Here is a 25,771-nt window from a genome sequence, read left to right as displayed (position 1 = left end):
GACAAAGTCATAGATCGTGTGTGACAGGTGGCAGGGATGGTTTCTGCTGAGGGCTCTAGTCTTGCTGCAGAAGGAACCTTCTCACTGTGTGTGGATATAGCCTTTCTATTGTCCATGGAGAGAGAGTGAGACAGAGAGAGAGGAAGTGTGCAAATGAGAGTGAGACTGAGAGAGAGAGAGTGAGAGAGTGAAAAAGCGAGAGAGAGAGAGAGAGAAAGAGAGAAAGAGAGAAAGGGAAGAGAGAAGGAGAAGGAGAGGGAGAGGTTTAGTGTCTCTTCTGTTCTTATATGGACACAAGTCCTATGGATCTCAGCCCTAAATTTGCAACTTCATTCAATCTTAATTACTTTAGTGCTTTATTGGTCCTATCTCCAAATATGGAGACAGGGAGTTAAGTCTTTATCATATGAAATTTAGAGACATAATTTAGTTCATAACACCACAGGCTCCATCAAAAAATATCACATTTGTCCAAACATTGTGGCACACACCTGATTCCCAACTCCTCAGGTGGCTGAGGCCAGAAGATGGCAAATTCAAGCTCATCTAGGCAGCTTTGGAAGACCTAGTCTCAACACACAATTAAAAAGACCTAGGTTTATAGGTTGGTGGATGAGCACTTCTCTAGTACAGGAAAGGCCGTTGGTTCAATTCCTAGTAATGGAAAAAAATAAAATAAAACAAAAACCCCCAAACCCATGTGAGAGCTGCTCAAGAAGATGAACATTTAGCCACTTACACTGTACCATGCTCTCTTCTAACCTTGTTCTTTTTCTCCCCAGCTAGACAGCATGGACTTCATTGAGAATGTCATGAAGTGTATCCTGAACACCATGAGTACAGATGATCTGCTGAGGCTACTAACTCATAATAAAGTCTGGAAGACCTTTGTGGAAGAAGCTGGATTGTCTAGGTATCTTGCATAGTGCCCCTGAGCAATGCCAACCTGACCCTCATTGCACTGGATTACTCTAGTCACATATCCCTTCTCCAGGCAATTTCCTGGTTGATAGTGACCCTTCTCCAAAACCCTTGAGGGAAATTCCTTCCCTGTTATTCCTTGGCAATGCATGACCTCAGGCGGAGGGGAGTTGACCCTCAGAAGGGACAGGATCACTTCTGGCACCTGCTTGTTATGTGACTTTCACAAGTTACTTTACCACTTTCTGCCTTAGTTGCTTCATCCATTGTGTTTTATTGTAAGAAAATAAGATAACACATAGAAAGTGCTTAACATAGGGTAACACACAGTGGGTGATCAAGCAAAGCCAAATTTTAAAAGCCAGGTGGGAAGAAAGTAGGGCCAAGGGTCTCCTTCGGTGATATGCCAGCCAAGAAGGACTGGCTTCCCGGTGGGTTAAAACAATTAAATGTTGGCCGGGGAGATAGCTTAGTGGCACAGTGTTTGCCTGGCAAGCACAAGGTCCTGAATTCGATTCCTGGTACCAAAAACCAAACAAACAAACAAGAAAATGAAACAAAAAAGACTCCTTTAAATGTGATTAGTGCATGTTCCTTGGGATTCCACATCTGACCATTTTTTTTCCCCAGCCAAGGAACTATACAAACACAGTAACATCTTTCTGTGGCCACAAAGGCAAAGAAGCCAGAGTGGAATTGGACAGATCTGGGTGGAAACGGGGCTGTTTCTGCCTGATCCCAGACTCCAGGCTTATGCTGTGGACACTGAGATTGTCAACTGTGTGTCAGCACCAGTGATTCGATCTGACAGGACAGTGGCGAAGGCCTGGGAGTGAGCTGTGGGGTAAATGGAGGGAACTAAGTACCCTCAGATAGTACCTTACAAAAGACCTAGAAAAATGCACTGGGGTAAGATCCAAGGCTCAGGACTGAGGGAGAGGGACAGTTGAATGGAGCAATTTATGAAATCTGGGGCCACAGGGTTGGGACCAGTGTGAGCCAAAGGAGGGGCCAAATGTTCAAAGCATAGGCAGGCCATGGGCCCAGCAGAAAACACGTGACAGGTAATGGGATGCTTTGTCCTCCTGCCAGGGACCATCACTGATGAGTATAGGGGGCTATGGGTTCTGGGTGCTGGGCAGTTCTCAGCTCTCATTTTGGATACCCTTCTACACTAGTAGCCCTTGACCATTTGGAAGGCAGTGTGGCTTAGTGAGAACTTCTGAAGAGGGAATAATTTGCTCTCTACCTGTGCAATTCTGGAGAGTCCAAGAGACTCAGAAGTCCTCACCAAAAAGGAAAATACTCCCTCTATTATCAAATCCAAATTCATGTCCATTTAGGCCTAGCAATTCCTGTAGATGGGTCCTTATGTCATATGAATCTTTGTACCTGCCCTTGGCTGCACACACCTGAAGCTGTCACCAACTAAGGTGTTTATCTGAGAAACACTCTGAATCTGGGGGTGCCAGGTCAGGAGAGGAGTGGGGTATGTCAAGATGCAGTAAGCCAGTTGCAGAGTCAGGGTGTAGGCAGTGCCAGCAGCCAGGTCTCCTGATTCCATTCTACTGCAGAAGCAACAGGACTCAGGGACATTTAGTTGGGATGGGCAAAGGGCATCAGGACAGGTCTAGAGCTGATGGGAGACCAAACAAGATGCACAAACTCTTCTGATTCTGGGGTTTCCATTTTTCAGTTTTAATTTCCAAGAATTACCCAAACTGCAGAGTCTGAGGGCACAGGCCCTAAGACCATTCTTATTTTTGATACCAACCACCTACAGGGTTGATTTAAGAGAATTTACAGAACTCACTGTAAACAGTTATGACACAGTTTATCTCCAGGAAAGGACACAGTTAAAATCAGTCAGAGGAACAGATACATAAGGCAGAGTCTGGGGAGTTTCAAACATGCAGCATTTATTGTCCACAGGACACAGTGCAGCCCTGTACTGAATGTGTGACAATTCAGATGGAATATTGCCAATCAGTGTGGCTCACCCTGAGACATAATATATTATTCAAACACACATCAGAGCAGTGCAGAAGGCTTTAAACAGGAGGATTGTGGCAATGCGGGAGAGAGATCAGATACAGTAAAGACAGCTAGAAACTTAGAACCAAGAAGAAAAGATGGGCAGTTGTGAGCTAACAACTACTAGGGACGTCAAGAGTAGGGGAAATCTGGCAACAAGGTTTAGTGGGTCTCTTCCTAAAGCAGGTCTTGGGATAACACAAGTTCAGGGATGGGAACTTGGACAGGTGTAAAGAAAGAGCTTCTCATTCATCTGACCTGATAGGAGTCTTGCTAAGCCCAAAGTCACAGGGCAGAAATTGAAAGCCAAGTCAACTACTAGTTGAAAAGAGGCTCAGATGTTTCTAACTAAATTTTGATCAAGGAAGAGTCACTTTTAAGCCAATCCTTGATGTCTAGAGTTTTGGTGGGCTGGACCACAGTGTCCTCATGGTTTACCTGAAGACTCCTTCCCATCCCAGAGGTTAGTTACTTTACTGTAGGACAGAAATGAACCCATAATCACCATCAACATCACCATATGAAGGCCTAGTGTCTTTTTTTTTTTTTAAGAGTAAAAGAAGGACAACATAGCAATAGGGGGATTCACCGAATTCCAGACAAAGTGGTAGGACATTATCAATGGTTGTTATTTTACCTATTGGCATCTTCAAGATAGTTTCTCAGGAAAACAAATAGATATATAATAGTGAGTTACAGACAAAAATGGCAGGAAATTATCAATGCTTGTTATACTATAGCTTGGTTTCTCTAAAGTGGTCTCTAGGGAAAACAAATAGAGCTATACATGAGTGATCAATCAAATAATCATTGACTATTCTCAATGGTTGTTGTTGAAAGCACATAGTAATAAACATACATCTGTTTACAAAATAGCATAGGAACAATACAAACAGTACAGAGTTATGGATAGATTGGTAGGAAATCATCACTGGCTGCTGCAATACATGTTGGCATCCTCAAAGTGGTTTCTCAGGAAAACAAAGATATGCAGGAAAGATCCAACAAGTAGTTACAGCCCAAGGGTTGTGAAAAATAGCAAATTATCTCATCAGTGACTCCCCTCACTGAGGTGTGACGGCTGGAAGGTCAGGACTGAAAAGAAGGACCGAGAGACTAGCACCTGTGTCCAGCAATGGGTTGTCCACTTTTTCCTCTATAATCATGATTTCATGGGACTTCTCCTTGAAGACAATGGTCCAACCAGAGGGAGAAGGCAGAGTATGCCCTGGGCCCCTACATTCCTGCCGGACCAGCTGGTAGGAGGGGTCTGAGCCCTGGGGTCCCCTCTCCAGAGGGCAGCCCAACCTCCAGTAGCCACCCCCATGGTCAGAGCATGGCCCAGGGGGCCTCCCAGGGCAGTCCCTCCCAAGGTGGCCTGGTTCCCAACAGCAGCAGCAGACGAATGCAGTCGACAAGCCCCTGCTGGGGCTCCAAGAACCAGCCCCGTGGTCTGCCTTTCCCAGCGTTGCATCAAAGGTAGCCGTCCCCTTTCGGGTCTCTCTGCCCTCTCCCCTTGGCCTACCCTTCGTCACGGCCACAGGACAGTGAGGAGGCGACTCCCACTAACATCTCAAGCGGGGGCAAAAGCCATCCTCCGCAGCCCCCTTCCACTATCTGGGGCTGACTGAGCAACAAACCCATCCTCAAGAATAGTTTGTCCCCCTACTGAACTGGGATCCAGGAAAGTATGCTTTATCAATGCCTCTTGTCTAAGAAAGCAGAGGGGTGTTCTCGCCAGCCTTCCAGCACATTGGGACCCCGCAACCACTTAGTGTCCTCTCCCCAACCGTCAACACAGGCAGCAGGAATGTGTAGATGAAGACCTTGGCCCGCTAGTCAGTGTCAGCACTATCAGGTGCGAAGTGTCTCAGGCAGGTAACCTAGACATGGACCTTCTCCATGAAGGCGGTTCTACAGAACCTGAATATTGGGCCACCATGTAATCCACGAAGTCTTGGTGCAGACCTCTCTGGAGCTCCACTCTCCCCTCCACTGCAGCCTGCACAGTTAGGGGAAGAATGACCTCCAGGGTGGTCTCCTCAGGTATTGCGCAAGGTCCTCTAGGTTTCTGGCTCCCGAATGACTCTCGCGTCCCCAGTCAGCTCGACCTCTGAGTTGTCGGGTGTCGATACTCTTGTGTTCTCCGAGTCCTTGTTCAGCATCTGCTCCTCCGCTGACTCCGGGCCTTTCTGACTCTCAAGGGCAGGGCCAAGAGCGACCCGCTGTGTGGCATGTTTTCCCAGAGGCTTCTCCATGTCGGGATGGTTCACACAGGTCTCTGGGCGGGCCTAGTGTGTCGGTGCTTCTCTGTGGCACGGTGGTTCTCGACCACGTGGTGGTGGCCAGCCCAAGGGCCAACATGCGTCTCCATGCCACTTCCCGGGCAGCTGCTGCCTGCATTTCTGGGTGCCAGTGCAGTGGAGCTGCACTGGGCCCACGAGAGCCGGCGCTCCCCAGATGCTCGGCCTCCCCAGGCGGGCCCCAGCCACGCGGCCTCCCCATCCCCGGGCGGGCGCCTGTGTGGTGGGGTTGTGCTGGGCCCCCAGCAGAAGGCCTAGTGTCTTTTACGAATAGTGTTGCAGATTCTAGATTTTTTTTTTTATTTTGAAAAATTTGTTGATAAATTATGAGAAATTTTGGGGCCAGGACCCACATCTAAAGGATGAAATTCATTTATGCTTTTTTATGTAATGTGAAAGTAATTCTATATAATATTTTAGTATGCCTGTGCCTTGACTGTGACCTATCCAACAAGGTCACGTGTGGAATTTTCTACTTGTGCCCTCAGGCAAGTGTTTAAAAGCTGTCAGGGTGGTGAGCATTTTTTGATATAAGATTTTCAGAGTAGGTGTGCCAAACTATATGGCACTGCAACCAAAGTCTCCAGTCAAACACACACATTCAAGTGGGGAAAAGATTCCAAGTGCCTTTCAGATAGATCACTCGCCAATCAAGAGGGCAAAACGAGGCATCCTTGAGTAAGATTAATTTTTCACTACACACTAAGTCTCTCTGAATTAAGCATTCAGTTGCCGCACTTTTCCCTTCTCTTTGCTCATCTGCAGAGCTCCTATTCTACATACAACTTGGCAGTGATCACACTGACCTGAAGAAAGAAAGCATCTTATGAAATGTCTGCCTCTAAAGAGAATCTTAAGATGAATGTACTCAATGGCCTTTGGGTTCACTAACAACCATACACCCCATCTATGATGTACCAAACATGTTCACTGGTGAAGGAAAAGTTATGTCTATCTGTAAAATTTATTTCCATTTCATTTACAGTAAAGCCCCTGTAATTTATGCAGGATAGACCCTACTGATCCTACTTTACAGATAAATAAAATGCCTTTCTTAACACCAGACCTTTACTGTTGCAGGGATGAAGCAAAGGAGCTGCATGATTATTTAAAGAAGTTAACAGCAAACAGGACAACAGAGAACAAAAAAAAAAGACTCCAGGAAGACACCTTGGCTAGGAAGAAGTTTTTGGAAATGTTTCCTAAGGTAAAAGCGGACATTGAGTCATGTACCTGGAGACTTCGTGCCATTGCCAATAAGGTTCACAAGGTGCACAAAGACTGCACCGTCTCCAGTGTGGTGACCAGCTCTGTTGGTGCTGTCTCTGGAGTCATGAACATCCTTGGCCTGAGTCTAGCACCATTCACAGCAGGGGGCAGTCTACTGCTCTCAGCCGCTGGGAAAGGTCTGGGAGTGGTGACTTGTGCAGTTAGTGTTACCACCTCCATCATAGAAGAGTCAAACATATGCTCAGCTGAAGCTAAAGCCAGCCACATCCTGTCAACCAGTGAGGACAACGTGAAGAAATTGCTAGTGGCTGTGGATAAGATTGCACCTGAATTTATTAGAAATTGTAGGAAATTCATCAAGAACATTAAAGACATGGTGGAGAACATTCATTCTCTCAGGAGAGCCCTAGCCAACCCTCTCTTGGTGTGCGATGCCATCCGCTTCATAACCACTGGGGGACTCTCTGCCCAAAGGGCTCAGTTGGTGCAGAGAGCACTTCAAGGCACTGCCCTGTCCATGACCAGAAGAGCTCGGATCCTGGGTGTGGTCCAAGGAGGTTTCTTCCTTGGGATGGATGTGTACTACATTGTGAAAGACTCAAAGCATTTACGTAATGGGGCAAGGGCACCGCTAGCTGAAGAACTGCAGCAAAAAGCTCAGGAGCTGGAGAAGATGTTGGAGGAGCTCATCCAGATCCACAGGACTTTGTAGTTAGGTCTGACTCAGTGACCCTTCCCCCAAACAATGCACAGGTCAGGGTACGTGCTCTGGACAGAGGTATGGACAGATGCACACATTATAATGGCAGGAGGAAAAGGATGAGATCAAGGCTATGCAACTGGGCATGAAGGAGTTTGGTGTTTTTTGTGAGTGACCACGGCAAGAGAGAGGTTAATGCAGATTACATTTTGGTTAAAGAGAAGGCAAGATGCAAGAAGAGTTCAAGAAATGAAAGTCAGTATACATAGTGCACCACATAAATAGGAGCAAGGATAAAAATCAGATCATCTCGATTCATGCAGAAAAAGCCTTCACAAAATTCAACATCCACTTATGACAAAAGCCCTGAAGGAACTACAGATTGCAGGATTATACCTCAATCTAATATAGTCTATTTACCACAAATCCATATAAACATCATCCTGAATGGAGAAAAACTGAAAGAACTTACTCTAAAATCAGGAACCAGGTGAAGATGTCCACTTGCTCCACTGCTATTAAATGTAGGGCTTGAAATTTTAGATAGCAACTACTCAAGAGAAAGAAAAACAACATAAATAAGAAAAGGAGAAGTTAAGTTATTCATATTTATAGATGCTATGAATCTATATTTAGAAGATTCTGAAGACTCTCTTAAAAGACTTCTACATTTGAAAAACAAGTTCAACAAGGCAGCAGGGCACACTAACAACTTGAAAAAATCAAACACATATCTAAACAACAGTAATGAGCTAGATGACAAGCAAATCAGGAAAGCAATTGCATTCACAGCACCACCCCAAAAAATTAAAATAGAAATGAAATTTAATGCTAGGAATCAGCTTAATCAACATGAAAGTCTTCTACAATGAAAGTTAGTAAACACTGAAGAAAAAAAGAAAGATGACACTAAAAGTTAGAATGACCTCCCCTGTATTCCTTGGAATCAAGTCCATTGCTCAGTTTTTTGCCAGCCCTGGAAACCAAATTGTGCCATTGGTAGTCATGGTGAAGAATAAAGCATGGTGAGAAGACTGGAAGCCAAGAGCTTCCAGCAGGCCTGGGGCCCATGGAAAGAAAAGGCTAGCAACTCCTAAGGGTAACCTCTCCTTTGTTTAATAAATGTGCAAGCTTGTGTTCAGAGGTGCAACTGGGGCCATTTCCCCTGAGAGACCACTTCCCCTGAGACATGGAGAGATTATTTCTAGAGAGCCAGGCCAAATGCTTGAGCAAGAAGTTCAGGAGCCAGATCGTGGGTGAAGTCATTACAGGTATGGTCTTTTTGATGGATGTGTACTACCTTGTGCAAGACTCAGTGTATTTGGGCCCAAGTAAGTGACTCCCTCCACAAATAGTGCAGAGGTCACATGACATGTACTGGACAAGTCATGGAATGTTGGAGGCATTTTATTAGAGGAAAAAGGGGATTTTTCTGAGTCATTTGTAGAAAAATGGATGCAACTTGAGACTATCCTATTAAGTGAAATAAATCAGACATAGAAGTTTAAATATCCCATGGTTTCTCATATGAGAAACCAAAAATGTAAATAAAGAACAAAATAAAAGTTAGATAGTAGGAAATAGGCAGATAGATATATTGCAAATGGGAAAGGGACCATGGGATGGAGGGAGGGAGAGGAAAAGGAGGGGCTAGTGATGAAAGAAAGAATTAAGATGTGTTAAGCACAAGTACTAACTCCCCATGAAGAGTGTAATCACTATGTACTGCAAACGTGCACTGTACTAATAAAAAGAAAAATTGAAAAAGGAGAAAAGAAGTTATTATTGTTTAGATCTTAAATATCTCTCAAAATCTCCTGTGTTCAGAGGTGGGGAGTTTGGAAGGTGATTGGATCCTGGTGGCACTATACTCATCAATGGATTAATGATGATTTTTATGGCTGAATATTTTAGGCTGTGGGGCCTAATCAGAAAAGGGGAGGGGTAACTCTGGGTGGGTGTGACCTGAAAGGGGTCATTCGTCTACCTAACTCTTCTCCTCTCTCTCTACTTCTGCCTGCCATGGGTGGAGCAGCTTCCCTCCATCAGGCCCTTCTACCGTGTGGTTTCTGCCTTGGAGCCAGCCAGCCGTGGACTGAACCCCTAAAACCATGAGACAAAAGAAATCTCTCCAACTGTGTGTTGAATGCGTTGGGTATTTTTCCAATTATCAGAAAAATGATTAATATAGAGGATAAGATAAAGTCTATGCAAATGAGTGTTAAGGAGTTTGAATTTTTTGTGGTTGAACAGTGCATAGAAGATGCTTTTTAAAAGGAAGGTGTTAATGCAGATAGCAAGTGGGTCAAGTCAGTCAAGAATCTGAAGTCTATCTGGAGAATCTAGAGAAATTAGTGATAAGAAGGGAGTAGAGAGTGTGGGGAATAGGAAGAAAGTGTATATTTTGGACTAAATATACTTTGGCAGCATGAATAGAGACAAATGTAGGAACAAACAATGGGAAGATCAGGAACACAATAGAGTTGAAAATGGAAGGAAGTAGAGTTATACTTGCTGAAATACAGAAGAAAGAGGAGTGTAAAAGGGGACCTAGAGATTGAGGAAGGGTGGAGGGAGGGTGGCGGGAAGGGCAATAAAAGAATTAAGATGTTTAATGTACACGTGCTAACTCTGTATGGTGAACATACTTATGTACTGCAAAACACTACTAAAATGTAAAAATAAAAAACAAACAGAAGTTCCTCTGTCTGTGCTCTTCACAGTCTCCCATCCAAGCAACATCACTTTGTTTTCTTCTTGTTCTCTAGTCCTGTTTTCCAGAGTCATCTCACCTATGCCTTAGTCTAGCAGTAACAACCTCCTGCTCCCTCCATTCCTCTTCTTCTCCACACCTCCTCCTCTTGCCCCTTTCTATAGAGAGCCCTCCAGGTCCTCGTTGTGGCCCTGGAAGTTTACATTTGTAATCCCATGAAAAGTTACTGGAATTCTAATGAGTTAATTTCAATCTACCACTTCCACTGCAACCCATGGTGAGAATAAAGACACTAAGGCACATTTGTAGTTATGGGGAGCCAAGGGGTCCTAAGTCCAGTCATGTTCATATCTAGAACAAAGGCCTTGACCCAAGGCCGAATCCAGGTTTTATTCATTCATGAAGAAAGTAGTGGCTTGAGGATGAGTGACTGTGAGAACCATGGGAAGTACTAGGTACCATGAGCTGGGCCAGGCAGGAGGCCTGAAATCACCTCTGCAAATGCAGAGAGAAGGATATGCAGAAAGAGTAATCTGCATAACACAGTTGGGATAATATCTAATGTTTTTGGGTCTGTGCCTCATCTCTGACGTGTAACCTTTCAAGCCCCAGGAAGTCATAGCCTCTGTCCCAAGGAAGCTGGATCCCAGCCAACAGTGTGGAACACTGGCTCAACATCCCGCCTCATCCCGGCTCACACAAGGGAACAATGAGGAGTCTGGGAAACACACCTGCTGTGTTCTAAAGTTACCATCACCACCTTGGCCAGACCAATATGCATTGCTTAAATCCAGTTGAAGTGATAAGGAAAAGTCCTAGCCAGCTCTGTATGTATCCGTACATGGAAATAGGGTCAGATTAGCCAAAATGGAGACAGTTGCTTCTCTTTCAAGCAGAGTTGCCCAGGTGGTCCTACACTCCCTTCCCTTTGTACTTCCCTTCATTTCCCTCTTCTCTTCCTTTTCCCCTTCCCCTTCTTGTTTTCCTTCTCTGTCTCCATCTCCTTCTTCTTCTCCTCCTCTTCTTCCTTCCTTTTTGAGACAAGTTCTCACCCTGTAGTCAGGTTGGTCTTGAACTAAAAATTCTCCTGCTTCAGCATCTCAAATGCTGGAATTACAGGCATGGAGCACTGCGCCTGGCTTAGGCTGTGACTACTTGATAATGGTGATGGTGATGATCATGACAGTAGTGTTAGTGGAGCACGTGGCAGGTGTCCAGCCCTATTTTCATCAAAATTCTAATGAAATTCTGAGTGTTACACTGGAACAGTCATTTACTTGTGAGGGAGATGAAACCAGATTCTAGGAATATGTCATGACCCTGGAGGTCTGCAGAGATCAATCAGGTGGGTGTCAAGAGATCAACCTCTCTGAACCTCAGGTTTTTGGTCAGTTGGGAAGGGGCTGCTGTACAGGGTAATGTCTCTGATCTGTCTGGCTCTTTCTATCTTATGTTCTGGTTTAACAAATATAAACTGATTATTCCATGAAAATTAGGTATAAATTAACTGTTTGTCAAAGGAAGAAGATACACTCAGACCAAAGAAAGAGGCAGAAAGATTCAGAATTAGAGAGTCTAACCTTTATTGAGTGTCAATGTACAGAACCTTGCTCAAGGGCAGAAGCAAGACTGGTGGATCTTCATAAACTTTACCCAAGTGAGCCCATCCAAGCTGGAATGTACCTGGTTTCTCTCAAGCTAACATCAAAAACATTAGGACATTCCTGGGACTGATATCACCTGGATCTGGCAGCAAAATTCCAAGTACCAAATAAGGGTTGTGTTTATCTATGGTATGATGAGAAACAATGCAGGGAAGAGAAGGTAAATGTTTGTCAGGGACAATGGCATCAGTTAGGATTCAAGATGGCTGTGGTAAGATCAGCACACTTGCAGCCTCTGGGAAGGTGGTAGCGTGGTGAACAGCAGAGAAACAGCCTCTCTGAGATTTGTGTCCAGATGGGTCGCTGGGATCTAGGGAGGATCTGATGTGAAAATTGAAGTCCATGGGGAAAACAAAGAGACTTCAACAAGAAAGAGGGAGGTGGCAAGCAGGGCATTCTCCCTGAGCCCTGACACACAGTGTGGGAAGGATGATCTGAACCTGGAGGTGCATGGTGACTACTGGCAACCCCAGAGTCTCTGCAGAGAAAGGCACCAGTGCAATGGAGCGGTGGGTGCAGTAGACGGCAGTGGCTGGTGAGCTATTCGGATTCAGAGATGCCCAGAAGAGTGGGATTAGCCAGTGAGCATCCCTGAGAGGGGCCAACTGACCTCGGAATGCAAAGCAACTGTTGGCTCCATCTAGCAGCTCCTGGCATCAGGGTGAGTTGGAACCAAGTTCAAGTCAGCCGGAAGTCAAGGAACTGAGTTCAAACCTGCAGGGAGCCCAGTTCACCTGGCAGGAGACACACACTGTGGCTATTTCCATCTTCTGCTCTTCTGTCCCACTGCTTCTTCCTGTAACTGCTTTTATCCAGGTCCCCAGAGAGTTCTTATGACAAAAGAAACTCTTTTTTCCTAATTCCTATACTCTTTAGTCACTGCTTCTCCCTTATGCCAAGCCCCAGGACCTTGCCTTCTCTTTAATCCACTTCATCTACCTTAACCCCTCCCTGCTTGGGCTCAGCCACAGAAATGCACTGTTCTTTAACACCCAGTTGCATAGACTTGATCTCACCCTCTTTTCCCCTCTATAGCATTTAGTGCCTTTGTCTCTGTGTTTCAAATGCACCTGTGCCCTGAGCTCTGCACTGCTTGGGGACTCTGTCACTTAGTCAAGTCCACCTGCAAACTCTCATGGATCTGGATGAGCTCCTCCAGCTTCCTCTCCAGAACCTGAGCCTGCTGCCTGATCTCTGCAGCTGATTCTGTCTTTGCCCCCGCCTGCAAATGTGCCAAGGCTTGCACAAGGTTGTACATATCCTTCAGAAGGGCAACACCAGCATTTGCTGCACTCGTGATCCGTTCTTCTTTGGACATTGCCAGAACAGTTCCTCCAAGGGTTCTCTGCACCTGCTTACGACTTCGGACTGAGATTTCCCCAGTTCTCATGAGGCGGTTGGCATTGGCTAGTAACCGAGGTTTGGATTTGACCACATTAACGGCACAGATATTTTTCTCAATGCCTTCAAAGGCTTCCATACACTTTCTGGTTGCAGAAACAACTTCAGGTGTGACCTCATCCACAATCTGTAGAACCTCCTTCTGTGTGTTCATGCTGGTTGACAGCAGGCGTCTGGCTTCAGCTTGTGCTGACAACTTGTTTGAGTGGTCTACGATGCTCGCAGAAACACCAGTCACAGCAGCAGCTGCTCCCAGCCCTATTCCAGTAGCTGACAGCACCAGACTGCCACCTGCTGTCACAGGTGCCAGAGCCAGGCCAAGGATGGTGAGGATGCCAGAGACAGCACCGCTGGAGCCGGCCACCACGTTGGTGATGGTGCAGTCCTTGTGCACCTTGTCAACCTTCTCTGCAAGGGCATAGAGCTTGGCTATGCCCTCCTCCAGCTCCTTTTTCACATGAGGAAATGCATTCAAGAACCTCTCCCTCACCTGAAGGTCTTCATCACTGTCTGCTTCAGGCTCAGTCAGAGCCTCACGCACAGCATCTACCTCCTCCCTGGAACAGAAAATGTCAAAGGGTTAAGAAAGGCAGTTTGTCTGTTTGGAAAATGGGCTCTGTAAGGTGTATCCTGCGTACATGACAGAGGTTCATGATAATCAACTGAAAAAGAATTACACAGATGCACAGAATTTTTCTTTTAGATAGAAACATGTTTTGGATATCATTGTTTCATGAGGGGGTCCATGACCATACATCATTTTCAGATGCTCTTTTTAATGGTGGGTATTTGATAAAGCACCATCTCATGCAAGGTCGATGCCGTGATGAGTAATGTGTTTGTGGAACAGAAACACTGTAGAGGAACGTGGAGAATGGGAACAAGAATGGGGAGAGCCTTAGTTCAGAGAATCTTAAAACAAAGTGAGGAGTTAATCTTAACTGAAGGGAAGCCTGCACTTTGCCCTCAGCTGCTAGGTTGTGATCTGTAGGTCCCTGGAATTCCTGACTGTTAGGAGTGTCTGTGTTGGCCTGGGGACAACAGTGGCTGAGCATTCCTACTCCAAAAACATAAATCTGAAAAACACTAAAATCTGAAACCTTTTGAGCACCAACATGGACATGATGCAACAAGTAGAAAGTTCCATGCCTGACCTAAGGGATGGGTCACAGTCAAAGCACAATTATGCTGAAAAATTGCATGAAATTACATCAGCGCTATGCACACAAGGTGTAGAGAAACATAAATGATTTCATGTTTTGCTTGGAGTCACATTCACAAGCTATCTTTTAATGTACCAGCAAATGTTTCAAAATCAGAAAATATCTATTGTGGGAAATACTCCTTATCCCAGGGATTTCCTATACCGGATGCCCGTCCTTACTATGTGATGGGTGACAGGAGCTTGGGGATCATTTCTGACTTCAGAGAAACTGCGAATTAAAATGACTGACCTCCAGAAGCAGATGGAACCTGCAGGTCAGCCCTGACGTCTAGAGAACAAGGCAGGACTAAAACATTGTTGGAACCCTCTGACCCTCTTTTCCAGTGGGCTTTGACCTTGGCTTTCCAGTGCATCTGGTGCCTGCTCAGCCACGCGTCAGGGTGATGTTTCCCTTCACAGGCTGAGCCTTGCAGCCCGGCATCCCCTTGTGAATTGTTGCGCATCATATGAGGGAGCGCTGTGTCCTGGAGAAAATGCAAGCTCCATGCTCGACACCTGCTGGATTCTGACCGCTGGAACCTTTTCTCTGAGCAGTTACACCCTGGGCCTGTTCCTGTGAGTGTAACAAACCTCTGCAGTGGTACTCCGAGTCCCTCTAGTGAATTGTCACATCTGCATGGGGTTTTGAGGAATTCTCAGATTTTCAGTGATGCCAAAAATAAGGGCAACCTGGGAGACTGTGCCATTGGATTTGCAGTTTGGTTCACCCTGAGTAATAAGATATAAAAAGTAAATGCTCTGAGGCAAAAGAGATCAAAACAGTTCAGGTGGCCTCCTGCCCACTCTATTCCAACGTCTGATGCCCTTTGTACTTTGAGCTGAAGGTTGATAGATCCAGCTGCTACCAGATCTGATTGGGAAGGAGGAGACCTGGCTTTTACCCTCGCTCCAACCTCTCTACCTACCCTGCAGGTTACGTACACACCCAACCCTACGATCAGGACATTCCTGTCAGATGTCATGAGCCAAAATGACACCTTAGCCAGGGACACTTCTCATGAGTTTGTGCAAAGGCCGTGTGCAGTGAATTGGGAGACCTTGAGACCCATCTCTGCATCTACAGCATGAGAACCGTGGAACTGCACATGATAATAGAGAAAGTCCCTTTTGTGTTGTGGTCTTTCAGTGTCTTCAGACTTGCAGACTACACAAAGCTGTCAATCATTCTATCTGAGGACTCTGTCACTAAGCCACTGCTTCCTGATGGTCAGGGCTACTCTGTGTGAATAGAAGAGGGTCCCAAATGAGAGCAGAGAACTCCCCAGTGACCAGGAGTACTTGGAGGAGACAACCACCCACCAGCACAGCCCTCTGAGCTGTCTGGGATGGGTCCCAACAAGGGCAAGAAACAAGCCCTCGCCGACTGTGTCCTCTGCTGGGCCAGGACTCCCCATGCTTTGAGCCTTCAGCACCTGCCTTCTCTCAATGTCCAGCCCTGCAGCCCCAGGCTTCTTATTACTGCTCCATCCCAGACCCCGTCTGCTCTGTCCTCAGCCCTGGCTCTGACCCTGTCGCAGGTTGCTGTGGGCCTCTGGGAAGCTGTCTTCGTCCTCTGACTCCCAGCTCACTACAATCCTATCAGATTGAATCTCTGCTCCCACAGAACACATCACAATCCTGGTGTCCCAGGCATCAGCCTGCAGCCCTGTAGCTGACAGTCAGCCAGGGTCCACCCACCTCTACCCTACTCCATGGTGGGCTGTCTGCACCTTGGCACAGCATACTAGTACACCCCAGCACTCCCAGCACTCAGGAGGCTGAAGCAGGATGATGCAAAGTTTGATGCCAGCCTGGACAACATAGTTCCTGTATTACACAGAACACACCAAGTGACATTCACATAAATACCACAAAAATAAGTGTCTTGTTGTATTTGTACAGTTCCCCAGATGCAAAGGTAAATGACCTGAGCCAGAACCCTAGAAACACACTGATGAGATCTGCATTTACACGACTTTCTCAAGCAAGTCCTTCTTGGCTCCCATCTGTCGCGAGCAGGCTTGGCCCTGCTCTCTCCCTCCTGCCCTGTCAGTTCCCTTCACTTGAGCCCCTGCTGTGTGCCAGCCACATGCTCAGCACTTTCATGCCTTATCCTATTTTTCTTACAATGAAACTCGATGAATGAAGAAACTAAGGTAGAATGTGTTGAAGGGAACAGCAAAGGCTGCATAAGGGGCCGTCGGCAGCAGGGAGCGGCCCCTGTGGATGCCCTGTCCCTGAATCCTGAGGCCATTCACTGCCAGGGAATGACATGGAGATCAGGTCCCTCAGGGACTGTGGGAAAGAGGCACCCTGAACCCCTGCCACAGGAACACCTTGGTGGAAGTGTGTCTGTCCCTGAGAGCCCCAGCCCAGTGGACATGTGGGCAGCATTGCTGGGGCACCCCACACAGGTGACCTGGTCAAATCGGTCGTCTCCACCAGTATCTCCCAGGCGACATCGTCAGTCAGCAGTTGCTGCAGATCCTCACTGCTCAGTGTGTGCAGGATATGCTCAAGGACGACCTCTACGAAGCTGTCAGTGTCTGGTGGAGGAAGAAAGGACCAGGGTCAGTGACAGAGCAGGAGAGCGTAAACGGCTTTGAGCACAGGTGGTTCATATTCATCCTAGGAGCTTCTGTCACATCAGACCCTTTAGATGGAGAAACTAGTATTAAGGACCAAAATGTGTGTCCCAAACTTGTATGTTAAGCCCTGAACCCCACTGTCCAAATGTGGAGATAGAGCTTTAAGGAGGTGTGGTAATTTAGATCAAATGAGATCATAAAGGTAGGACCTTAATCTGTAGGACTGGTGTCCTTATAAGGAAAAATCTCTCTCTCTCTTCTCTTCCTCCTTCTTCTCTTTCCCTCTTCTTCCTCTCTCTCCCTCCCCCCATGCACAGAGAAAGGCCATGTGCACACACAGTGAGAAGACTCCTTCTGCAAACCAGGAAAAGCCCTGACTAGAAACAGCCCTGCCCCATCTCCATCATGGATTTGGCTTCCCGAACCAGTAGAAAAGAGGCTTCTGTTGTTGAAGCTGCCAGCCTGTGGACCCTGTGGCGGTCCCAGGAGGGGACTAGCACACCGGGGAAGCGCCTTCAGCACAGAGCTCAGAAAGTGAACCTCAGCCTGGGGAGCGGCAAACTCCCACACATGGGGTCACATACCCCGTGCGCACTGTGTGTCACATGGTGTGTACCTGCATCTTCCAACGTGAGTTTCAAACCCTTAGTACATTCTGAAATTCATTCACTGGGTTCAGAGCAGCACTTTTAAGAGGAAACAGAAGTATCAATAGTAGAGCATGTAGAGCACAGTAAGGTTGTGTGTTGCTTTTGCAAATTATTTATCTGACATTACATATAGAGTGGTACCTCAGTTCACGAACTTCGTTCTTTCCATGATTCTGGTGGCAAACAGAGCTGGACAAGAACTGAATCAAAGCCAGTGGTTCAGGGGCTGGGGATTTAGCTCAGCGGCACAATCCCTGCCTGGCAAGTGCAAGGTCGTGAGTTCAACTCCCGGTACCAGAAAAAAAAAAAAAAAAAGCCAGTGCTGAGGTTCAATGTTGACCTCATGGGAAAATTTCCTTCTGTTCTTGAGCAGCTCAGTTTGTAACCAGAACCAGGGAAAGAATTGAGCTTGTGAACTGATGCAGACTGTATGTGCTATACTACACACAGAGTATAGAGAGTAAATGTATGTGTATTCAGAGAGAGAGCAAGGCAGAGAGAAGAGCCTCTTAATCCATGGGACCTAGATATGTTTAGGGATCCAGAACCTGTAATCTTTAAAAAATATTTTTCAGATGTTTATTTTAATGAACACATACCAATTGTATTTATCAAGTACAGTGTGATAGTTCAAGGAAAGTTCTATCTTATTACCTCAAACATTTGTCATTTCTTTTTGTTGAGAACATTCACATTTTTTCCACTGTGTACTTTGATAGAGACAATTAAAAGGAATTTTCAATCCTTTAGAAAGAAAACACAGAGCACACCTGATACACTACTTGTTAATTGTGAGAGTCAGATACATTGATGTGTTCACATGGAAATAAATGAATGTTGACCTTAAATGTGGTAAATAGTGTAAAGGCTGTAAGTGGTCTCAGGTCAGCAGAGGGCGGAGTTACTGACTGAGTCACCCAGAAAGTGTGTGTGTGCAGGACAGGAGGTAACGGAATTACAGGCGGGGGCTGGGTACCAGTGTATATTCCTGTGTGCTGCTGAGACTTAATATAAAGTGTCTGCACTGGGTCCTCACAGGAGAGACATTCTCCTTACTTCATGAACAAACTGAGACCCAGCCAGGACAAGCGCTGCCCAAAGTCAGGAAGAAGAAAGCTCATCATTTAAACCCAAGTTTAACTGCCCAATTTTTTGTAACCCTTAGAGGTTTCATGTGTGTAAATTTTCCTATAACTTAAGCAATCCACTTTAGAATTTACTGGTTAGATTTTTTTAAACATATAAAGGTTTGAAGCTATGCACTACTGGGTAAAACTGTGCCGCAAACAGGATCCTTGTGCTCTGAGCCTGGCAGTGGAGGGCATTGCTCAGGTGGGCGGGGATGAGGTGGGGCTGGACTCTCCTCTCTGACCCTTGTGATCTTGGACAAGGCTGAGAGGCTGCCTCTGTGAAAGCACTGACTCTTCCTGGGGCCTGCACATGTCCAGCGGGAAACTACAGCAGGGTGGACACTTCCTCATTGCTTCGCACAAGCCCCGCCTGCCCAGTGCTGAGACAACGGCCACCAGACCCCCTGACACAGGCCGTGTGACTGTGCACACTGCAGGCCCCTCGTCTGTAGAATCCGGGGCTCAGCACAGCACCTCTGAGGCCGGGCTGACCACACAGGGCCTCGTGTCTTCCCTAGAGCTGCACCCGTCCAGGCTCCTTCCCTGCTTCCCACCATTACTTTCACCAGTTGGGGCTGAAAGGAGTAGCCGGCCCTGATTGGTCAGGAATCAGGCAGCGGGCCTGGGACTCTGGAGCCAATTTCTGCATGTGTCAGGAAACACACTTTCCGGTGGGATCCGGACCCAGGCTGCCCACTGTTACACAAGGAAGGTTCATTCCAGGAGCCCAGCAGTCCTGTACTCACCTGCGGCCCTGACTAGGAGGAGGGCTGGGGAGGAAGTGAGCACCTCAGCTCTGTCCTTGAGGAGAGGACTGAGAAGGGAAACCCCAGGCTCTGATGAGAAGATCCATATGTCCCTCAGGGGTCCCCTTTCCTATCCTCAACTATTCTGCATAATGGCTCTGGGCCAGGGCTGCACCTCAGTGGGAGGGGAAAAGAGGAACCCCCAGAGAAGAGGAAGCCGAGTACCTGGGGAGGGAGCACAGGCCTTGTTAGCAGCAGTAGCCATGATGTCAGCAGCAGAGTCTCTGAGAGTTTTCCTCCCAGCTCACCAGGGTGTCCAGGCTGGAGGGCAGGAGCAAAGAGGTCGTGAAATGGAAGGGCAGCCAAATGCGGCAAAGGTAGTAAGCGAGGAGCTAGCTTCGGGGTCTCCTAGGCCTTCCTCCAGGACAGCACTACAGGTCAAAACAGATGTCACCCAGGGTGAGCTCTGTTCCCCAAGCTCTGGGCTCTGTATAAAGGAAAGCAGTTATCCTGCTCCAGGTCCCTCTGTCTTCACCCCTGCCAGGCAGAGACCTTGGATCCTGTGAGGGAACAAAGAGAGTAATGGGGTGAGGACACAGCCATGTAGATCCCATGGAACCCACACACAGAGAAGTGGGAAGCCACGTTCTGCTAAGTGGCTTAGCAGTGTTCCCAGTTCTGCTGGGAACACTCGTGTTTGCTGAAGACGTTGGTTGGTGTTTATCGAGGGTCTGCAGTGTGCAGCCTCCTTCCCTGCACCTCATTCAGTGCTCACACACCCCATGGGGTGAGGACTTCCACGGCTCGTTTTAAAGCTGTGGGAACCATCAGGAAGGCCAGGTAATGCGTCCAAGTTTTCACAGAAGTGCAGGGGCCAGACTTGAACTCAGTACTCTCAGATCCAAATCCCATGATTTGAAGACTGCACTCTATTCCCTAAAATACAGAACATATATACTCATGCATGGGTGTTTATTGTCAGTGATGCTTCTCATTCCAAATTCATATCTGGTCCCCTGTGCCCGTGGCCCTGCCTTAGTAAACTTCCCTGTGCCCTCGGGTGCTCTTTCCTGCCTTGCTTCTGTATTTCTGCAGTTGCTGAGCCCCCTCTACTGCCCTGCCCTGCATTTTGCAGCTCACATTGTTTTTCATCCAGAGTAAGAACAACAGTGCAGAGCATTTTCCTTGTGTAAACTTTGCCTCCATTTTGCAGCTTTGTTCTGTGATGCCCTCCACCATCTTAAGGTACACGAGATGGTCCCCTCCGAGGTCTAGGAGATGACAGCCTCATGCTCTTAGAATTCCCAGCCTCCAGGAGGTAAATAATCCTCAACTTTATCAATAACCTGCTCTCAGGGATTTTATTATAGCCATGGACACACTCTCTTGGCTACAAAGAATGACTGTTATTTTGCTATCAAGGACAGCTTTACCTGGCTCTGGTCCCTGCCCCCCACAGATAGGGTGGCTGAGATGCCCGTAGGTAGAGGCACCCCTCACTTTCCACAGCCACAGTGCAGAGCCTCCTCCACCCACCCAACCTGAGACCATCCACAAGGGTTGTTTCTAGCGCCCCTGCCTGAGGGCTGTGGAGTCACACCCCCCTCCCTGTCCCTCAAGTAATGCAGCAAACTCCACCTGTTCCACTGACCATGGGAGTGACCAGTGTGTCCCTGGGCTGGGGGACACTGCCTTCAGAGACACAGATGACTTCTGCCACGTGAGAAGGAAAGAATAAGCCCATGCAGGTGTGAAGTGTCCCTGTCAGGCCCACCCAAGGTGGGGACAGCTCCCAGCAAGTCCTTGTCTCTGACTAGGACACAGCAGGTCTGGTCACATCCGGATCCAGCTCTTTGCTCTGTGACACTGTCTCAGCACCGCAGGCTCCCACGGCCATGGGATGCCTGGCCGGTAAGTGCAAAGCTACCCTCTTCCCCTCTCACCTGGCTCTTACTGGGCTTGGCCACAGGAAATCCAGGTTTCTGCTTCCTAGGGCTCTTGGCTGTCAGGACTGACTGTCTGACCTAGGCCTGACCAAAGAGGCACAAGAGAAAGTCGGCTGAGAGGTTTCTCAGGGACATGTGTTCTAAGGGACCTTCTTTCTGAGTCCAGTCCTGCCTGATCCAGAGACAGACTGGCATTCTGAGGTCTCCTGATGCTGGGACTGGCAGCTGAGGCAGAGGATGGGTGAGGCAGAAAGATCCGGGGCCTTGGTGACTCCACACATGGTCAGTGAGTCTGCACCCTGGGTCTCATCCTATCTACTCACTCTCAGCCTCACTTTAACTCTTGTCTGGAGCCTCCGCTGGGTGCCCGTGAGGGACACAGTGAGCAAGGCACTGTGGCTGAGCCTGCCAACCGCTCAGTTCCTGCAAAGGCTGTTGGTGGAGGAGAAGGGATGTTCCCAGGGAGAAGCCTGGGTGGCGCCTGTCTGGCTCTGTCCTGGCCATAGCCTCAGCCCAGCAAGGAGCCCTCCCTTCCCTGTCAGCTGTGTTCTGTGTTCTCCAAGGCGACAGAACAGAGGTTCCAGCATAGCCTCTTCCTCTCAGTGGTCAATATGGTCAACTCCCAAGGGTTATGACAGCACACGCCTCCTAAGGGATCTTTAATGTGCTGTGAAGGTCAAGTTCAAACCCTGAACACCCAGGCCCTGCTGCCTGCTGCAGCTCCTCCGTCCTCACCTCTCTCTTCCCACTGTGCACCTTCGTTCCAGGCCCTTCCTGGACCACGATCTGCATATCTTCTGAAGCCTGTGCTGGGCTACACCCTCCCCTGGACAACTGCCCTACCTTCCCTCCATGCCAGGACCAGCTCCTCCCTGCTGGTTGCACCAAGCTTTCTCCGGCTCCCTTGGAAAGAGGAGACTCCTGGGTCCTTTTATCTGGACACCTCATGTAAGGACACATCTATAGAATAGCAGACTTGTAGGTATATTATAGCAAAAGTTAGAAATCAGTTCATAGCCTGTGACTATGCTCACGCTGCCTGTCACGTAATAGTCAGCCTTGGCTATCTGCTTCTCTTTGATAATATGCTGGGCCTTCTTGACTGTCCGGCTTGTGTTTTTCTTAGTTACAAAAATATATTTTATTTCAAACTTGCTTGAAGGAGTTCAGGTCTAGGACAGACTGGCCCAGTCACGACCCATTTAATTCTACTTGCTCTACTCGTACCCACTCTTCTCCTTTCCAGAGTGTTAAACAATTCTTTTGAAGTAAACCTGCCTGACAATGTATGACCTAATTCTTGTATTCCATGTAACCAATCAGGTAATAACGTACTATCAGCTGTGTACTTCCCATTTGCAAACCCTATGTAAAACGAACCCAAACATAACTCTGGGCTGGTGATATGAGTCTCTAGGTTTCTCAGCAGACTAATATAGTTAAAGTTGCCTTTTAATGCCTTGGTGCAAAGAGTCTTCCATTTGGTTTGATATCGGTTTTTCTGCAACACCAGGAGACTGGGTTCACTCAAGCCAGGGCCCCTGTCATCATCCCTGCTGCAGTCGCATTAAGACCCCTAAGACCAACCAGCGTGGCCTCTGTCCCCAGCACCCCCTGCCCTACACACTCATTTGGGAGGCACTCATGGGACACGGAGCCCCAGCCTCTGAGGACACAGCCCAGGTTCACTTCCCTCCCAGGGGAGTAATACCAGTTGCTTTTTCCCTCTCTCCATGTTCAGCTCTTTCTAGCAGAGCACAACTAGGACTATGACTCACTTTGCACACACATTACACCAGTGATTTCAGGTCCTTTGGGTAGTTCTACCAGACTTCTGAGTTTCCAGCTATTACCTGTGTCCCCTCCCTACAACCTTGATATTTTATAGCAGGAGAAAGGGGAGAATGAAAAGGAGAAAAATTCAATAAACACTGGGCTGACCTACAGCTGAAGAATGGAAGGTCCTGAGGTGGTCTTCCAGGCCTGGTGTCCAGGTGACCCCAGGACCACACTCAGGTCTAGCTCCACCTCCCACCCCCACCCTTCACACCTGCCACTCAGGAGTGTGGCCAGGGACTTTCAGGAGAAAGGGGTGGAGACTATGTCGTTAGTGCCCCGGCTGCTCCTCTGCTGGCACAAATCAGGACATACTAGCTCTTCCACAGAGGTGTATTTGTAAACTAGCAACTTGGCCAGATCTAAAATAAACACTACTGCCCACACATATGGCCATGCACTCCATCTTGGTGGGTGGGGCATAGAACATTCTAGAGTTTTGGAGAATGTTCAGCAATTCCCACCTAGTTTCGAATGCCCCACAAGTGTGTCCTGGCCACTTAGAGTAAGAGTGTGCAAGGATGTGAGAGTGATGCTCAGAGAAGTTTGGTTTTAACACCAAGAAGAAAAGAGATAACTAACCATCCAACCAGAAGAGAGCACAGAATAGAGTCTAAGTTACAAAGCCACAGTGCTGCTGGGGACACCACTCTGCAACTTGCCCCTTTTGGTGCCCACATCTGGGCTCCATGCCTGTCCAGCACGCAGCACAGCCTCTGCCTGCTTCTTCCCGCCCCAACAGGCTGAGCCAGGGGACCAATGAGGGTCATGGACGCAGGGCTGTCATATACCTGCTCAGCATGTCTGGGCCCCAGGCAGCTCAGTCTCCTCCTACGACCTCAATTTACCTGTAGGACCTGGAACAGGGCAGGTACTCAGGGACAGTCTGGGTGAGTCAACCACTGGGCTCCTTGTATCTCAAAAGAAATCCTTTGTCCCCATATGCTCCATAGCAGTGCCAGCCTCAGGGTGACCAAGCCCACAAGGACAGATGTGCTCTGGGTTCTCTGGCCTCCTCCACCTCCTTTGGCTCCTCCAAATTTTCAAAAGCACTGGCCACTACCACATCCACCTCTTCTCAGGGTCACATGATTGTGTCTCGTTCACCTGAGCTGAGCCCAGACGAAGCTTGTGACCCATCTGTGTGATCTTCTTCTCTCTTCTTTTAAGGTCCTAGGGAGGGGAGTAGTCAGACACAAACCTGGGCACAAATCCAGCTGAATTGTGGAATCTGAGTCCCGTTCCCTTTTTCTCTGAGCTCATCTATGACCTGGGAACACTAATCCTTCTCTGGCTTTCCCAACTTGCCAAACACTCTGCCTCTGTCCATGTTGGGACTTACCCCAGCCTCGGTGAGCTGTGCAAATCCTGTCGCAGAATGGGGTCTGAGTAGTGAGGAGAGGCGTCGTCCGGGCAGAGAATCAGGCTCCCAACAGGGAACTGAAACTCAGAATTTCTGAGCAGCTCATGATTACCCAACCTCCTGCTGGGCACCTCCCTCACCCCACCCTCCTTGTTGACCCACTGAGAGGAGCCAGCTCAGACCTCACAGGCCAGGTACTTGCAGCCAGCTCACTTTGGGGAAGGAAAGACCAGCCACTGACAGATGGGGGTCTGTGGATAGACAGACCTCCAATCACCATGCCCAGCACCCCTAGGAACTGTACCTACCTCATCCATTGTACACACCTGCTCCCAGCACACCCGTCTCCCTGTCCCTTTCGCCATCAGCATGGATCCCACATGCTCTGCACCCCTCTGCATGTTTGGTGGAAGCCTGCTGAGGATATCCTGTCTGTGGACAGGGGGAGGGCAATGCTAGGGATGGAGCAGGGCCTTGCAAATACTGGTAAGTACTGTACCACAGAAAACAAGGTCCCCAGACTTTTACTTTTGCAGGATCTTCCTCCAGAGCACCTCCTCACCCCTGGACCTCTTATGTTCACCTTTCTCTGAGTCCTTTCAGCATCTCTAGACTCCACTGCTGTGCTCCCAGCTAGTGCCAGTGTTTGACCCCAAACCCCATCTTTTCTCCCTCTCAGAACCAGTATTAAGACCAATGACCCATTGAGCAATGAAAGAGGCTTTTATTCCTGATGAGAAGTGGGAGGCAGACTCCAAAGCCATCTTCTCAACCTGATAGGGGTGGGGAAGTCAGAAGTGTGAGGTGTAGAAAATGAGGATGAGAATGGGAAATCACTGACTTCTTTTCTGGGGATAGTTGAGATCTTCCTGGAATTTGGGCGCCACTGCTTTTCACTTTGTTGATTGCCTTTTTGAGCCATCCCCATGGCCATTGTCAAAGGTCATCTCGGGGGGCGGGTGTCACTTAGCATGCCAGTGGGATTAGAATGAAGGGAGAGATTGCCTGGTTGTCACACCCACAGCCACCTCAGGTGCAACCAGTTTCAGCTAAGGAAGCACCTCCTGCCCATAGGCGTCCTGTCTTCAAAGATAAATAAGCATAGGCAGGGTAGAAAATCAGCTAGCTCAGTGGGTAGTAGAAGCCTGGGGCAGAGGAACACTAGGGCACCTTTCGGGGCAGGGCCACTACCCGTCCAGCCTAGTGAGTCGCACAGCTGAGTTTCAGAGGAATTTTGTGCTTCACCCCAGGGAGAAGATGCCGGGAGAGCTGGGAGGGGGCCGGACCCCACAAGCCAGCCTGGGCCTGTCCTGCAGCGGGCAAATGTCGATGAGGCCTCATG

General features: G+C 48.0%; 2 protein-coding genes across 6 annotated transcripts; one reads left to right on the top strand and one right to left on the bottom strand.

Annotated features, from left to right (window-relative positions):
- Positions 1–787: 787 nt before the first annotated feature.
- Positions 788–9,872, top strand: LOC102017437 (apolipoprotein L3-like). Of its 2 annotated transcripts, XR_001232942.1 has the most exons (3): positions 788–913; positions 6,339–8,459; positions 9,224–9,872. XR_001232942.1 is itself a non-coding variant. In XM_013511284.1 (2 exons), exons 1-2 carry the CDS (start codon positions 792–794, stop codon positions 7,198–7,200), a joined length of 984 nt encoding a protein of 327 aa, XP_013366738.1. In that variant the 5' UTR covers positions 788–791; the 3' UTR covers positions 7,201–8,672. The 2 variants fall into 2 exon arrangements, 1 of the variants encoding a protein (XP_013366738.1); XM_013511284.1 differs by lacking the exon at positions 9,224–9,872 and having other exon boundaries at positions 6,339–8,672.
- A 1,595-nt stretch (positions 9,873–11,467) lies between these two features.
- On the bottom strand, positions 11,468–24,503 carry LOC102016907 (apolipoprotein L2-like). Of its 4 annotated transcripts, none has more exons than XM_013511694.1 (5): positions 24,409–24,503; positions 23,915–24,239; positions 19,510–19,844; positions 16,590–16,716; positions 11,468–13,523 (listed from the first exon to the last, which is right to left on the bottom strand). In XM_013511694.1, the coding sequence occupies exons 3-5, from the start codon at positions 19,547–19,549 to the stop codon at positions 12,671–12,673; spliced, it is 1,020 nt and encodes a 339-aa protein (XP_013367148.1). In that variant the 5' UTR covers positions 19,550–19,844; positions 23,915–24,239; positions 24,409–24,503; the 3' UTR covers positions 11,468–12,670. The 4 variants fall into 4 exon arrangements, with proteins under 4 accessions (XP_013367148.1, XP_005379211.1, XP_013367147.1 ...); XM_005379154.1 differs by having other exon boundaries at positions 19,510–19,605; XM_013511693.1 differs by lacking the exon at positions 23,915–24,239.
- Positions 24,504–25,771: the final 1,268 nt, after the last annotated feature.

This window comes from Chinchilla lanigera, unplaced genomic scaffold (assembly GCF_000276665.1).
Source record: "Chinchilla lanigera isolate Chin_1 unplaced genomic scaffold, ChiLan1.0 scaffold00012, whole genome shotgun sequence".
NCBI lineage: Eukaryota > Metazoa > Chordata > Mammalia > Rodentia > Chinchillidae > Chinchilla > Chinchilla lanigera.
This window is presented reverse-complemented; position numbering and strand designations above follow the sequence as displayed.

What these genes read in the sequence shown, in the direction of transcription:
- LOC102017437 (XM_013511284.1), top strand. Translation starts at nt 792, where the DNA reads ATGGACTTCATTGAGAATGTCATGAAGTGTATCCTGAACACCATGAGT. An exon ending in GAAGAAGCTGGATTGTCTAG is followed by an intron (nt 914 to 6,338) that starts GTATCTTGCATA and finishes TTACTGTTGCAG; the next exon opens with GGATGAAGCAAAGGAGCTGC.
- LOC102016907 (XM_013511694.1), bottom strand. Translation starts at nt 19,549, where the DNA reads ATGGCTACTGCTGCTAACAAGGCCTGTGCTCCCTCCCCAG. An exon ending in GGCCTGTGCTCCCTCCCCAG is followed by an intron (nt 16,717 to 19,509) that starts GTACTCGGCTTC and finishes TTCCTCCACCAG; the next exon opens with ACACTGACAGCTTCGTAGAG. An exon ending in GAGACGACCGATTTGACCAG is followed by an intron (nt 13,524 to 16,589) that starts GTCACCTGTGTG and finishes TTTCTGTTCCAG; the next exon opens with GGAGGAGGTAGATGCTGTGC.